Raw genomic sequence first — 16,145 nt, forward strand, 5'->3', positions numbered from 1 at the left:
TTTCCAGAAGCCAAAATCCAAAATTCTTTGCCCTCGGAGACGTAGACACAAAAGGTTGGAAGGACTACTTCTGCTTTTCTGTGTTGTAATCCCACAAGCCATTGGTGCCGCTCTGGTGACGACGGAAGTCGTCTGAATCAGAGTGTCATCTGGTTAAAATGTATTTTTTTAAGTTGTGAAAGCTGAGAGGAAAAAAAACAACAAAAAAAAAAAAACTATGCCTCACCCAGTAAGTCACTATGAATGCAACATCTCCCGAACTCGCTCCCTACGACACTGCATCTTCAGCTCTCACGGGTTGGTCTCTGGTCTGGACGCCGGGGGTTAAACTGGAGCTCTGTTCATATTCACGGCAATGAATGTTAGTTTTAGTTTATTACGGCCAAGAATTGATGTGGGATTCTATTGCTGAGCTGGACTCCTGGCATATCGAAGCTTCCTAGTGTGCGGCGAGAGAGAGAGAGAGAGAGAACTTTTCCACCCAATCGTCCCCCATTAGATTGGCACTGGCCCTTCCCGTCCAGCGTACGGCACCTTTTGAAACGAGGACCTCGTTGCTACATTTCAACTTGAGGATAACCACTTGAAAAACACTTCATCTCACCTCCAATTCACCAAACCTGGCTATAGTCTCACAGAGAACCCCCTCACTGACAACAACAACATGCTAACGGCCTCCAACCTACAGTACTTTTTTGCCTGTTTAAAAAAACAAAAAACCCTTGCTGACCCAGACCTCCGTGGGACCGCCCCCTTAAAAAAAAAAAAAAAAAAAAAAAAAAAATTGTCTTCACTTGGCCAGAGGCAACCTCAACTTTACACAACATAATCTAGTTCAGCTAAGTTTGGCTAGGAGCTTGCTTTCTTACAACCCACTCTGGCCACCGCGCCACGGCTCGGCTAAATTTGGAGGGCGGGATTTGAGATTTTGCACTTGCAAGTGGAGGTGGCGATAGAGAGGAGTCAGGGGAGCAGCCTCAGATCTGTGTTGACGTTGACGGAGGGAGTTGGTCTGTGGGGTGTGCACGTGAGACTATTTGTGTTCCGTTTGTTCAGACTGCTTTCACTTTCACGACATCCTGCGTGTGTTTTTTTACTCACGGCAGGGGAGGAGCGCGGGTGGAGGGGGGAGGGGAGGGAGGGGGTGTTTCGTTGTGTTGTTTTCTCAAAGGAATGTCTGTTGCTGTGTATACAGGTGTGTGTGTGTGTGTGTGTGTGTGTGTTGATATTTATACGTTAGATATGTGTGTGTGTGTGTGTGTGTGTGTGTGTGTGTGTGTGCGTGTGTGTGTGCGTGTATGTGCGTGTGTGTGCGTGGAAGCCACTTCCAGCTCACTCAGTCAATAGCTTGATCTCGTTGGCGAGGAGGGTGTTGAAGTTGTAGGCGGGGTCGGGGAGGCCCGGGAGCCCGGAGAGGTCGGGCAGAGGCGGGGCCGAGGAGCGCGGGGCCTCAGCCAGCTCCGGGTCGCTCTCGCTGGAGGTGGAGCCCACGCTCATGTTGCACACGGCCTCAGGCAGCGAGCCCGAGCCGGCGGGCACAGGGCAGACCTCGGGCTCGCTGCTGGTCTCGCTGGCGCTGGACACCACGGACAGCAGCGACATCTTGCGGGTGAGGCGGCTGGGCAGCAATGACAGGGCATAATCGGCCACGATGCCCGCCACGTCCATGCCGCACGCCTGGTCGAAGGCGATAAAGCCCACGTTGGCGTTGGCCTCGCACACCACGAAGGAGCCGTTGTTCAGCTGCAGAAGGTCGATGCCGCACACGTCCATGCCCAGGATGTTGGACACCTGCGTGGCCAGCTGCTTGCCCTGCTCGCTCAGCGGGCACATCATGCCCACGCCGCCTGCAGAGCCAAGAGACGCCGAGTTAGAAAGCAACCTGTGCCCTGGTCGATGACCACGCTAAATCATGCCCCAGATAACCAAAGAGCGTACTACCACAAGGGACGACAAGTGACAATCACTTTGTGCAGCCGCCTCGGCAGGGCGCGAGTGCGAGCGGCGTAAACAATCCTTTTTCTGTCCGATTCAGTCCAAAATGGCGGCGGCGGGGCTCAGTGTAGATGTCACATTGATGAACCAATGTGTGTGTCGTATATCATCAGGCCATCTTTGGTAGAGTTGTAGAATTGAAATGCCAGTTTGAAACCAAGGGTGACAGAATTAATACAAATACCAATAACTCGAGGGACATTTCTAAAACCTTGGTTGCATCTTCAGTTTTAATTGACATAACCGAACCTGACAACTATTATGTCGGATCCACCTTGTGTTGACGCTTGACAACAGTTGCACGAGTACAGAACAAGCTGATGACCAATGTCCCAATTATGCCACAACGTGTTACTGCCTGGATAACATTGCATCACTCCACCTCTCTGAGCAGGAATGCCAGGGCGTTTCATGTCTTTGGGTGAATTCAGGACAAGTATGTCCCTGGTACACACATCTCTGGAAGAATTACGGGCGTCATGCTATAATTTTGCATGCCGTCAAGTCTGTAATTTTGGGAGATCCCTAAACCACATACCCCAATGGGTCGGCTGCTAGTTCAGCAGCATTTAACATTCATTCATGGACCATTGAAAACAAACAAACGACCGGCTACTCTTTCAGCCGTCTACTGACCCAGGGAGCAGTTGCTCTGCATGCGGCCGTCGGTGGAGCAGCGCAGCATGGAGCCGATGACACGGCCGCCGACGAGCACCACGCGCACGTCGCGCCCGTGCGACTCCTTGACGTACTCCTGGAACAGGTAGGGGGTCTCGTGGCGGATCAGGTGGCAGAGATCGGACAGGTGGTGCTTGTCCCTGGCCAGGAACACCGCCTTGCCTGAGGACGGAGGAGGGCGGCCGGTGAAAAGAGTAATGCGACGACGGCTTAAACAAGCTGCCAGAGCAGGGAAAATTGCAGATTACATTTTTTTCTGGCTGTGGCACGTTTAAACATGTATAGCTGGAACGAAGACCCGGATGAATACATTTCATTATGAGCTGCATACAAAAATGTTGGCAGCTCCCAAAACAGTTTCCAAAGAATACCTGGTGACTTCACAATAAATCATGTATTTATAATCCACTTTGTGGATTTATAATCCACTACAGGAATTGGCATCTAACATTTACAGTAGATAGGAGCGCCACCTCTGCCCGGCACTATCATGACTGACTGAGATTCGGGAACTTCTGGGAGCACTGGATGACACCTATTTGCTTAATAAGCTGACAACATAGTTTCTCTGAGTATTCCTCCCTGCCGGCCAATGTGAGCAGCCCGAAAGGCTTCTCATGCAGGTTAGAAGACGTGACTTTTAATTATCACCATATGGCTCTGAATGCTGCCTTTCTGTGCTCTCTGACCCTTGTTACTGGACTAAGGAAGATCATGTGAGAGCTCTGTGCATGTCTGCTTGTGTATATGTACAATATGTGTACGTGTGCAATATATGCATGGACTTCGAAACAATAACAAGAAAGCGGTGGTGGTAATATAAAGTGGCGATATCATTTTGTTAAAAGAAAAATCATGTGTTTTTTATTATTCCTAGCACTTTTGCTTTTGGTTGGTTTTCTGGCAAGAATGCACTGATCAGGCTCACACAAGAAGTGAAAGCCGCTGTGAATTTGATCCAGCAGAGTAGCTAGTTTTGGAATGACTCCCTCTTTCTATCTGTCACATGATGCAACATTTCACTATCCAAAAAGAAAATAACAGAACAGCTCCAACAGCTGGAGGCGGCCATGAAGAAAGAATGTATGAGCCCTGTCTATTTTTTTTCTTTTTCTCCCAACAGGCTTTGATACAGTTCAATGAAGACAAAAAACGAAGTGCTAAACTCCTAGGAACCACTGACTAGCTGGACTTTAGCCATCACTAATGGTCAGCCACAGTGGGAGGAAAACACCCCCTCGTTGATCTCCATACAAAGGGGTCAAGTTTGTATTCGACCAACGGCTGCTTTCCTTAACAATGTCTTGTTGTGACTGGCTGTGGTGGCCAGAGTCCATTGTAATCCCTCCACACAATGGCAGAGCTACCAAAGTGTCAGTGGCTGTGAAAAGAAAGGGACTAATGGTTCAGAAGACCCCCGGTCAATCTCCCTGAGAATTGACATTAATGAAATGGCTCAAGCTTTCCAGGCAAACCCCACCATGTTTAGGCAGGCGGAAAAAGAAGCCGGGCTCAATTAGTAAACGGGGCTAAAAATGCTGACCCCTGGAGCTGAGCCTCTCGAGCTGAGGCTATGCTGAGATGACTTATGAGATGAAATTTACACCGATCAGCCACAACATTAAAACCACCTTCCTAATACGGTGTAGCTCCCCCTCGTGCCGCTAAAACAGCTCAAACCCATCGAGGCATGGACTCCACAAGACCTCTGAAGGTGTCCTGTGGGATCTGGCACCAAGCAGATCCTTAAAATCCTGTAAATTGCGAGATGGGATTGAGATCTGGGGAATTTGGACACCTTGAACTCTTTGTCATGTTCCTCAAACTATTCCTGAGCAATTTTTGCAGTGTGGCAGGGCACATTATCCTGCTGAAAGAGGCCACTGCCATCAGGGAATACTGTTGCCATGAAGGGGTGTAATTGGTCTTCAACAATGTTTAGGGAGGTGGTACGAGTCAGAGTATCATCCACATGAATGCCAGGACCCAAGGTTTCCCAGCAGAACATTGCCCAGAGCATCACACTGCCTCCGCCTGCTTGCCAGTGGTCAATGTTATTCAGTTCACCTTTTAATGTTTTAATGTTGTGGCTGACTGTGTATATTGATATATTGAGACTTTATACATACTGGTAATTGATGTCAACTTTTCATTTTACCATCTGACATGCATTACAAAAAAAAATAATAGTAAAAATCACAGAACAAATTCAGTCCAATGCAAAATTTAGATATTTAAATTGATCTGTGACTATCATGGTAATTAATTTAAGTGCCAAACAAAATTGATATTTTCATCTCAAGTCAGAAATTGAGGCGACAGAATGGAATCGCATCGGATAATCTTTGTTTTTTTGTTTTTTTTAACCCAGCCCTAATTATGATGCTGACGTGCTGTTTTTGTCCTAATCATTTAACAGTCTGCCGATGAATTCCTTATGAGGGTGAGCCCGGCTGCCGGGAGTGTGTGCACCGAGGCGACACAGTGCAGAGAACAGAGAAGGCTGTGAGGAGACGAGTAAAGATTAGATCAAATGAGATCGATAAGATCGATAAGATAAGACTTTATTAATCCGCGGAGAGAGAGTCAGGAGGGCGGCCTGTCTCACCTCTGTGACCGCGGGCGTTCTTCACCACCACGGGGTACCCCAGCGGCTCCGCCTCGTCAATCATCTTACGGAAGTTGTCATGGCCCCCTGTGAAACGCACACGCGCACGCACACACACACACACACACACACACATTAACATAACAAAACAAAGACACACCCACACAGAGCCGCACGATTAGAAATTGTCCTAATTTTAATACCACGCTTCACACATCCCCGCTGACTGAGAGAGTGTGTGTGTGTGTGTGTGGAGGGGAGTTGGTGGTGATGTAGCTTGTTGCTATGGCAACAGCGCTAACTCAAAACAGAGTCGGTGGGAGAAGCCATCCGTGTGCGCGTGCTCGGTAGCCTGCTTCTTCCACGTGACGGGGCTGACTGGATCGTCTCCTTTTTGTTTTGTTTTCTTTACCGTCGTCGTTTCGGCTCTAGTGCTCTTGTTGCATATTTCAGGAAAAGGAGACCAGGGTTACACCCCCCGCCCCCCCCTCCCCTCCCCTCCCCTCCCCTCCCTCCTCACAAATGTGAGTGTTTTTCCCTGACTTTGTCTTCCCTGGCGTTGAGTCAGGAGACCAGATGTGAGCCGGACCGCCGCGCTCCCGATTGCGAACGCACACGTCCGCACTCATCCTCTCGTGGTTTCACAGAGAACGGGAAGAAAATAAGCGTGGGGGGGGGGGGGGGGGGGCAACAAATGTCAGACAGGGGCAGACCACGTCACGAGCTGGGGGGGGGGTGCATCTTTTATTCTCCAATCACGAGGGGTGGAGGGACTGGAGCGGTGGGGGGGGGGGGGGGGTGGGTTACATAAGCGCTTTGCATGCACCGCCTGGCCTACTGTGCAGAGGCAAATGGAATTTAGGGCAAATCCTCTCCATCTCTCTCCCTCCCTCTGTCCCTCTGTGTCTACATCCTTTTTCTTTCTGTTCTCACAAACGCCACACGATGAGACTTTTAGAAAAAACAAATTAAAAAAGAAAATGTTGCCTTTGGTCGCCTGCTGTTATTTTGTCTTGTGAAACAAAAACAAAAACAAAGAGTGCGAAGGTTGGCTCGTGTTCCCACACATCCCGTGTTATTTGAACGGGCTGCAAACCAGACGATCCCTAAAAACTCTGGCAAATAGTTGGAATATGCCGTACATGCGAGAGGGATCGGATAGTTAAGAGTACATATTACTGGCTGGGGGCGTGGTCTTGCAGACTGCTTGATAAGCCGCAGAGGACAAGAAATTGGCTGACTGTCACCGTGGTAATCTGCATCAACATGCCGAATGTGGGCTAGGGATTGTGACACAACTGGCATGACCGGCACGTCAAATCGAGGAAAAGTACACGATGAAAACAGAACTGCACCGCAGCGTTGTTGTTATGGAAGCCAAAGTTGTGATGTCAGATGTGTGTGCCGATCCGGCAGAAAGTGCTCATGTTCTTAGCACACGGCACACACACACACACACACGGCACACACACACGGCACACACACACACACACACACACACACACACACACACACACACACACACACACACACACACACACACACACACACACACACACACACACACACACACCAGGGACTTGACACGGTATTTTGATTTGTCTTCTTTCGCCAATATATAAAACACAACGTTTTTATTATATTTTATCCTGTTTTATATATTTAACAATATATTATGAATGTAGTTCCCTGTTTTAAATTGTCTTGTCTTGTCAGATGTGGCTCCGGGTCTGTGGTTTGAGACTCCTGATCGAGGTGGTTTAAATTAACTATACCTATGGGTGATCACTGTATATTCTCAAACATATATGTCAAACACATTAAAACAAATATAATAGTCATAAGGTCAGTAAGTAATAAAGTGAAATAAGTAAAAAAGGTCAGATCATATCATGCGGTCATCACTACAGTGCGGTCAAAGCCATATCAGTATGGCCCTAAATACCATATATTACCCCACCCTACTTAAATTAGATTATTCAAAGTCTTCAAGTTTTAGATGAGGCACATTCGGCTTACCGTAGGAGAAAGTGTCTGGTAACGGCACGCCGTGGCCGGCAAGCTCCTGGAAGGTCCAGAACTTGTTGACGCAGTTGAGGATGGCCTGGGGCCTGTTGATGAGCCGACAGCCCATCTTCTCCAGGTGACGCAGCACGGTGATGTCGCTGTCTGACTGCACCCAGGGCGTGGGCACGCGCACCACCGCCACCTGCGGGTAGGACGTCACTACTTCCTGCTCCACTCGAAGACCTGGGTGGGGTTGGAGGGGAAGGCGGGATGAGCAGATGGAGCAGGCCATCGTCAAATTGAACTTCTCATAGCTCCGGCTCAAAGTCATTCTCCGTTTATGTTAAATAACAAGTTGAGCACTCCATTCTTATTGGAGACATAAGATTGGAACCTCAACTTGCTAACTATTTTCCGCTTTTTCCCACATTTGCGTGTAAAAAAAAAACCTTTAGAAAGCTTTTAAAGATTGTATTCTAATTCATCACTTACAGCAATAGCCCACAGGTCCCATTTTGTTCTGTAAAGCATTTTTGGAGAGTGAAGTAGTTTCTTCCCAGACTTTTGGAATCGGATCAACTGCAGTAGCTGGTGGATGGAAAGCTTACCATCCCCGCGGACACTACACCAGTCATTACCCAGCAGCTTAGACAAGTTGGTGTTGGTGGAGTTGCAATGGCAGGCGGAAGCTGGCCTCCCAATTCCTGTCTTGAGCCAGCTCATGGATAGGCTCCACATTTGGTGTTATGTCGTGGATTAAGAAGCAGCCCTGCCCAAAGCCCGGCTCGTTTACACTTTGTGCCCATATCCATGTACTTCCCCAGGGCACTGCCAACCGAAGTGGCTGCTGGGCCAAGGCTTGGCTGTCTATATGACTCACAAAGTGCTATCCTGGCTAATGTACTCGTGGAACACTGGAAAGAACTTTGTCTTGATGTAGGGCAGTAGGGTGGGTAGGTTTCCGATGCCCAGGGAAATGACTTGAGTTACACACACTTGAACACAAAAACAGTTAAACAAGCTTCACTTGCGCCTGGGCATGTACAATCAAACTTTAAGCAGCTGTGTTTTAGCTTGTTTTTAAATGCCAATGATTCACCCCTTTGATATGTGCAATTGGTGGAATAAGTCTTGCATCGTTGTCCTTAAGTTTAACAGCTTTTAATTAAAGAAGTTCAGAACATGACATGACAGCATAAACTAGGGTAAGCAAAATGAAGGTAGAAATAACGCTGACAGGCCAAGATTTTGTACGCACGACTCCCTTGAGGTAATGGAGGTAGGAGATGAACCACTAAGTTAATTAAAGTTAATTAAACTAAAGTTATTTAAATCTGGTTGGCTGTCTTATTTTTTTTATGTTAGTATTAATACTGACTTAATCTGAAGGCCAAATTAAGGATATCTGAATCTATCAGAATTGGTGACCAACTGTTTTATTTTGCATTTTCTATTAGGCATACAGTATAATTCTGAACAGAAGAGGTGAAAAGATTCAAATCTTGCATGTGATGAAGGGATGATGCAGTCTGGACATTATTACATAAATTATGATTTGTGTTTGGCTGGTGGCTGATGTAAACTTCCCCCCGCTCTACCGCTCTTGTGGAGGCACAAGCAGCAGAGCAGGGGTTAGAGGAAAACGCTGGAGACGCTGATTGGGCATTATTGAACCCAGGGGCAGCAAGGAGGGGGGATATGGGGGTGAGGATCGTAGTGAGACACTGTCACTGACATAGCACTTTCCTTCTGCCACGGCCTCCTTTCAGCCATCTTACGATCTCCCTGCTCAACAACAGCGGCGGTGCTGATGGAGGGAATCGGAGGATGTCATGTCGGGCGTTTGTACACAATTAGAATGGACGGCAACGCTAGCAATGTGGATATTATGACCAAGCAGGTAGAGACATTGATCAGAACGGTATATGAAATTCAGATAACTGCATTTCTTTACTGTAATGAAGCCATAAAGATAACATTTAACTATATCATGATGGTATGTGACGGCTCTGCCCGGGACCCTGCGTGTTACCAGCCTTTAGCTGGACGGCCTGAAGACAGTAAAGGTCAGGCAGGTCTGGCAGCCTGGAGGTGGCTTGGGGGGGGGGGGGGGGGGGGGAGGGTCTCAAGGCGTCAAAGGCGAGCGCTTCCTTCCAGCCCTCCCTCCAGCTCCTCCTTTTCTCTCAATCTCACTGCTGAATCTGAAAGATTCACTGCTCCATTCAACACTTGCACACACTGCTGGGATTGTGTGGTTATTGTGTGAGCTGTGAGCGGCGATACAGTGGGAAGTGTCCGGGGACGTTGTGTGTTGATAGACAGTATTCGCTGTCTGCAGCGCTCGTCTCCATCTCCAGAGGAACCAAACAGTAGGCCAATGGAGTTGCCTGATGAATTAGCCCTATTCATTTGAGGGACTGTTTCATTTTGCACTGCACTGTCAGTCACGTGACTGATTCAAAACATTCAGAAACCCACATGACCATTTTTAGTCGGTGGCAAACAAAAGGACCGACCAGGCTTTCGTTTTGTGACTTTCACATTTTGTGTGGCATGCTGCCTGCCTGTATCGATTCCACTGTTTGGATTCTGCCTTAGTTACACGGCCAGCCAAGGGTTGTTGTGGGTCAAAGAACTGCGAGTTTGCATATCTATGTGTGTATCTTCTTCATGACAACACTAATAAGCTGCATTATTACTGCTGAATTATACTGAAGCATTCTGCTCAACCCGTAGAGACGCCACCAAGCAGGAAACACACATGTCAGGCCCACAATCGTTTGAGACGTCTAAATGTAATCTAGTCCTCGGTCTGAGTTAGCCTTGGTATGGGAATAGGACATCTTGACAATGGTGCCTTGGCGTTTGCATTTTTAATTGTTATTAACTGTTATGGCAGGAAAATGTCTCACCAAACCACAACATTTATTTGACTGGCCTCCTATACATAGACAGTAGTTACAATCAAGGAAAATGACCATGACGATGGTCACTAATGACTAGTTTGGAAGGTATGTTACTCATCCTGTCCATAGGAAAGACACACCATGACCACTGGAATTGGCTATTAGCAAAACAAGTGTCAAAACAAAACACGGTCCCTGAAACATAAGAGTCATTGGTGAATCTGCACACATTGAGGGCATACCCATATCAAAACAACTGGAGTTTTCAAAGTGATCAAGGGCCATCTTATCTTTTATGCAATCAAACAAATATCCTTACATCAACATCTCAAATTAAAGGTCAAAATTATATGATTGGCTTCACAACAGTGGAATGGGTCTTATTTACATTGATCATTGCACCTCTCCACCACAAAATGTTTTTTTTTTTTTAAGTTGTTTTTTTTTTTTTTTACATAATTTCATGTACTCCAAATTCCACAGTAGTTCATCTTGAGTTACTCCATGCTTTGTGTCACAGGCTGTGTAATGCAAAAAGAGGTAGAGACTATAGCAATCAAGAACATGGATGTTTTAGTCCCTGGCTGATATAAATATACATAGATTAGAGTTTGACAAATAGACTCTTTCCATGTGGAACACAGACGTCTATGTGTGGGCTGTGGGACACTGTAATGCCATTTGGCTAAACCTTGATAAAATGTAAATGAAAATTTCAGTCACTTAACAACACACACATGTATGTATGGATATTGCTTTCTATAAAAGGAGGGCACACAAGTCTGAAACCAGTATTATTAGTCTACTATGTTACAGGTTGAGACATTACATGTATAACCTGTTCACTTTTAATAACTAGTTGTAATACTTTCATAATAGTATTAACAGTCTTACTATCACACATTTGAATATCTTTGGTAGACTCAATATCTTGCAGTAATAAATTGGTGCAGCAAATAACCTACTTAAAAAAGGATTGTTCTCCAGCTTTGTTCAATTCTGTCCATATTAAGCACTTGCGTGACAAAATAAATCATGGATCACTATATACAGACAGTGGCTGCGCTACGCTGAATGAGTTAAATCAATCTAACCAGACAAGGGACTCCTTCATGTGGAATTTGTTAAACGATCTAAATGTTTTGATCGGTTCTTTTTGTCCAGTTTCTGTGTCAAAAGATAACCCACAAGAAGTCTTCCGTAACTGCCTTATTCCTTGAATCTTATGAAAACACTTCCTTTTTCCCCCGTCCCCATGACACAGATATGAACTGCAGTTATATCTGTGGAAATCCTTACAGTCATGTTGAAAAATATTGCTTCCGATTAGATGTTCGGATTAAGATAGGAATTTACCAAACTCCACCCGACTCTACCAAGAGTTTTCTGTTTGCAAAATACATCTCATTCTATGCTCACATCGTGCAAGACAAATGTAGGTGTTGGAGCTTAGCTTAATGTTCCCATGTTTCGCCAGTCACATAGAGTTGTGACATTTGTCGTGTTTGGTTCAAAAGCGTGTCTAGTGGCTTTCTGGGTGACAGTGAAAGACAATGACTGACACTAATTCACATCCAGTCTTGAGTTTCAATGTCTATCGGATGGACATCATGGGACGTGATATGCTTTCAGGTCGCGGATTTCTGGGTTTGACCCATAGCACGTTTTTAAACCTTTACCGGGGTATGTTGCAAACCCATTAACTTCCGAAATGCCAGACTTTAACCTGCAGCGGCCATTGAAATGATAAGGAGGAAAAAGGAGGACAATTTCAGGTTTACTAACACTTTCCAGTGAGCAATTTTCCAGCAATTTTCCAAGACCATAAAAGGAGTAGGAAAAACTAAGCATAAAAGTGACCAAAATGCATGATGTTCATTACCGGGACCCCCAACCAATCTCTGTCGACTTTGATTATTGTATAGCAAGCCTTTCGTGCGGTCAAATTACCCACTGACTGTTAATCAGTGATGCCAAGCCGACGGACTCCAGCCATTATATGCAGATCCGGGGCCGGTGCAGATTAGAGGTCAAACCTCCCCATTCCAGTTGTGACTCCTTCAATCCAGACAGCTGTGTACCTACCTTGCTATGTAGGCCAATGTGACTGACCACTTTTTGATTAAATTGGCACAATTAACTACGGTTTACAATTAGGCACTAATATAAGTAGCAGAAATACTCAAAATACTCTAGTGTTGTCCTGGGTCAAAAGGAAAATCTGAGCCCTCCTGAGAAATCCTCTATTCTATTGGGTGCCTTCAAACCAACGAATGTTGTTTCTGGGCTGTAAATATGTTAAATCAGAGAGATTTTGGAGCATTCCTAATTTTAAAGATCCATCTCAGCGGCAGTAAGGAAACATAATCCCGTCACCTACCCCACCTATACAGCCACAGCTAATTCCAGTGAACACTGTATATGTGTTAATTGAGGCTTAGGCGCCTTCCGCTGGGTGCATGGCCTTCCATCACACTGCTCTGTCAAATTCCATGTGTGTCTGCTCGTCAAGAGTCCATAATATCATTGTTAACACATTATAGCGCCCTCAAATATCAATGTTTAAAATGAACCTAACACTGTCCTTCATTATCAACAAGCAACATATAAAAGCCATGTCGAATATGTGTCTTAAGTAGTGTTGCGGTGCTATTACCTCTGTGATCACCATTTTAAACATATTTATCTCATTCTTCATCTCATTCTCATTCATAAGCGATAGCCAGTGTAGGACAGGGTGATAATCTTGTGATATGAGACGAACATTGGGGATTTTGGTGATGTGATATAGTTAAATGGTGTCTTTTTATGGCTTTATTAGAGTAATGTTTTTTTCTGAACCTCGGACTGTTTGAGCTGTTCTAATCAATACCTCTCCCTGTGTGTTTATAATATCTGCATCACTAATGATTGTTTGTCATGTATGTCTGGTGTGCAAATATCTCATGAAAGCAACAATAGACACCCCCAAACTATCTACTCAAATGATCGATACCGAGATATTGGTGAAAATGTTTACTGCTATTTCAATTCGTCAATATCGCCCAGCTCCAAATTATGCAACGTAAACCTAAAAGATAACACACACACCATTCCACTACATCCCGCCCTTTGATTAACCTCTCCTTAATCAATTACATTAAAACGTAATCAATTACATCAAAAACATTAAACACACACACACACACACACACACACACACACACACATAAAAAACCCCACACTCATTTTCTGATTTGCTGTTCGGTGGGAAATTGCGTCAGCATATTATGATCGGACCAATTGGTGCCAATCGCTTCTCATTATTCCACCTCCTGTCAATACGAGAAGGGTTGTCCCGCAATTATCATTTCACGGTCCGGATTTTTTGTATTCATTACATGCAGTCATACAAGTAAGTAGGCAGTGAAATGCTGAAGGTAACGTTAAGATGCATAGAAGAAAGGATATAAACAAACAATATCCATGATCAAAATATGTACGCGTGTATGTATGGACGTTTGATGCATTCCGCTGCTTTTTGTGATTGCAGTGACTAACCCTTCCATGTAACGTGTTTTTGGATGTTGTGAGGACTGGGTTCAGCCAGCACCGGCAGGCTCAGCCTCCGTGAAGTCTATGGGAAAGTGGGTTAGGCGGTCACCGTCACACTCGCCTGCTGACGGGGCTGCAGCTCCCTCAAACAATGCCCGTTAGCTTGTAGCATGATAGCGGCTACAGCAGCGTGTGTAGTAGCACAACTGACCCCAGGCGTATATCCCAAAATTCGATTATTTTAAAAAACAAAAACAGAGCAATGTACTTGCCTAACTGCCCCTCGCTGATCGTGAGCACGATCTGGTCCATGAGCAGCGAGCGGAACTCCACGTCCTCCTCGGCGCAGCGCTCCTTCAGCGCCCGCAGCACCTGGACCTGCGGGTACTCCTGGTGGATCCGCCGGTCCGTCACGAACCACACGCGGGAGCACATGGCGTGGATCCTGGGCGGGGGTGGGGGGTAAAACCGAGTGAAAGTGAACGCCGGGGTGGGTGGGTGGGCAGCTGGGCGGTAGCGAAGGGTTTCCGGGCGGAGGTGGCGGCGTGGGGGGTGGTGGTCGGCGGCAGCACAAAGATGCTCCACACAATGGAGGCTGGACTGTGGCTGTGTGGCGGGAGCCGCCGCTTCGGATCGAGCTTAGCGGGGATGGTGATGAAGCTTCGCCGCCGCGTCGCCTCCCTTCATTTGCGGGTCGGTCGTCGTTCGAGAGCCGAGCCTTCCGCGCGTCGGGTTTGTTTTGTTTGCTCAACTCACGCTTCTTCGTCTCCCCCAAAAACCAACTCCGCTTCCTTCCGCGGGAGGGAGATGCGGGGCTAGTGGCTCGTTTCCCCGCGGGGGCGAAGCGACGTCAGCTGCCGCGCTGTGTCCGCACCGCGTCCGCTCCGAACCACGACCGACGAAGTTCTGTGCCCCTCTCGAAGCGTAGTCGGGAACTAACGGTTCGTCCACCGTTATCTGCCCGGGAACGTCCCTTCTTGGCCGCTATCCGCGGGGTGACGGTGCTGAAAAGTGCACGGCGAGTTCTCCGCGCTGCGATTTATCTCCGGAACGCGCGTTAGTTCGTTTACAACTCCACTCCTGCGCGCCCCCGCGACGGTCAACAAATCTTCCAATGGTAAAAGTCGATTCGCGGGAATGTCGCTAATGTCGGCCCCCGCGGCGACCAATCGGGGCGCGCGGACACGCCCCTCGTCCGCCTCGTCCGCCTCGCCGTCCAATCAGGCGGGAGGAGGCCGGGCCGGCCGGCGGAAGTGAGGGAGTCGCTGAACGTGCCGCGCCGCATTCGGGCGACGACCGGGGATCGGCGGCTCCGGGCCCGGCCGCTCGCGTCGCCGCTCGCGTCGCCGCGCGCCCCCCCCCCCCCCCCCGTCTGCGAAAGCACGGGCGCGAAATGTCGTTTCGGGACGCGTGCGAATGCGACGGACCGGACGACGTGCGCGAACACGAAAACAACGCACCGACGACAGGGTTGGTTGGGTCGAAAGGAGGCGTGTTTTCGGATGGAAAACCCGTACGAAATTAACTTTGCGCATCGAAGTCCACTCGGGCCCGGGCGATATGCCCCGAAATACCGTCTTAAATTGCAGATGTTTTGCGCTTTTCAAGCGGGACGTCGTATTTCACTGAGTTCTTACATCATTTTTAACGCAGCGTCAGACACTTGGAATCTTTTTTTTTTTTTTTTTTGGCCACTGAAACCGCCAATGCCATACGTCTACGCCGCCGCCACCTTGTAGCGGCGTCTGACTGTGAGCGCTGCACGGCCATCGCTGTTTTTACAGAATACTCTATACCTATTATTGTTCATATGAGTATAAAACGGGTTTTTTTCATATATATATATATATATATATATATATATATATATATATATATATATATATATATATATATATATATATATATATACACACACACACACACACACACGCACATATTTTTTTATTTTTATTTCCCCTGTTTTCATCGCCCCATATCGTCCCCTTTCAGCAAGGGCAGCGGACAACGGTTTATGACCGACGATCCCCCGCTCCTTTCTCCCACCCCGTACTTGCGAAACACCGCTTTCGATCGCCTCGAAAGGCAGACCGCCTTTCGAGGCTCTGAAACGCAACTCCGGCCGGGGGAGGCGGGGGAACACCGCGTCAAGATGGCGGCGGCATCGACGTACCCGTACCCAGCCTGGGGGTTGGAATTGTTGGGGGGGGGGTGTCAGTGCACGAGGTGGAGGATGCAGCACGCGTGGTGCCTGCACGCGGGCGCGCGCGCGCTCTCCGAACCGGTTCAGACCGGGCGGCTCTGCCCCTTCTCCGCCGGGGAGGAGGCTCGAGGAGCCCCGAGCCCCCTGTCTCCACGCAGCGCCGCCCGCCCGACGGGGGAGCCTCCGCGGGGATCGAACAGCGAGAATAGAAATG

At 47.6% G+C, this 16,145-nt stretch overlaps 1 protein-coding gene across 1 annotated transcript; it reads right to left on the reverse strand.

The window, feature by feature from the left end:
• Positions 1-1,332: 1,332 nt before the first annotated feature.
• rimkla (ribosomal modification protein rimK-like family member A) lies at positions 1,333-14,168 on the reverse strand (the record flags this gene model as incomplete). Its single annotated transcript, XM_080015859.1, has 5 exons — positions 14,001-14,168; positions 7,301-7,531; positions 5,282-5,368; positions 2,632-2,835; positions 1,333-1,847 (listed from the first exon to the last, which is right to left on the reverse strand). The coding sequence occupies exons 1-5, from the start codon at positions 14,161-14,163 to the stop codon at positions 1,333-1,335; spliced, it is 1,200 nt and encodes a 399-aa protein (XP_079871985.1). The 5' UTR covers positions 14,164-14,168.
• Between the last annotated feature and the right edge of the window lie 1,977 nt (positions 14,169-16,145).

This window comes from Zeus faber (assembly GCF_960531495.2).
Source record: "Zeus faber genome assembly, chromosome: 15".
NCBI classification, from domain to species: Eukaryota; Metazoa; Chordata; class Actinopteri; order Zeiformes; family Zeidae; genus Zeus; species Zeus faber.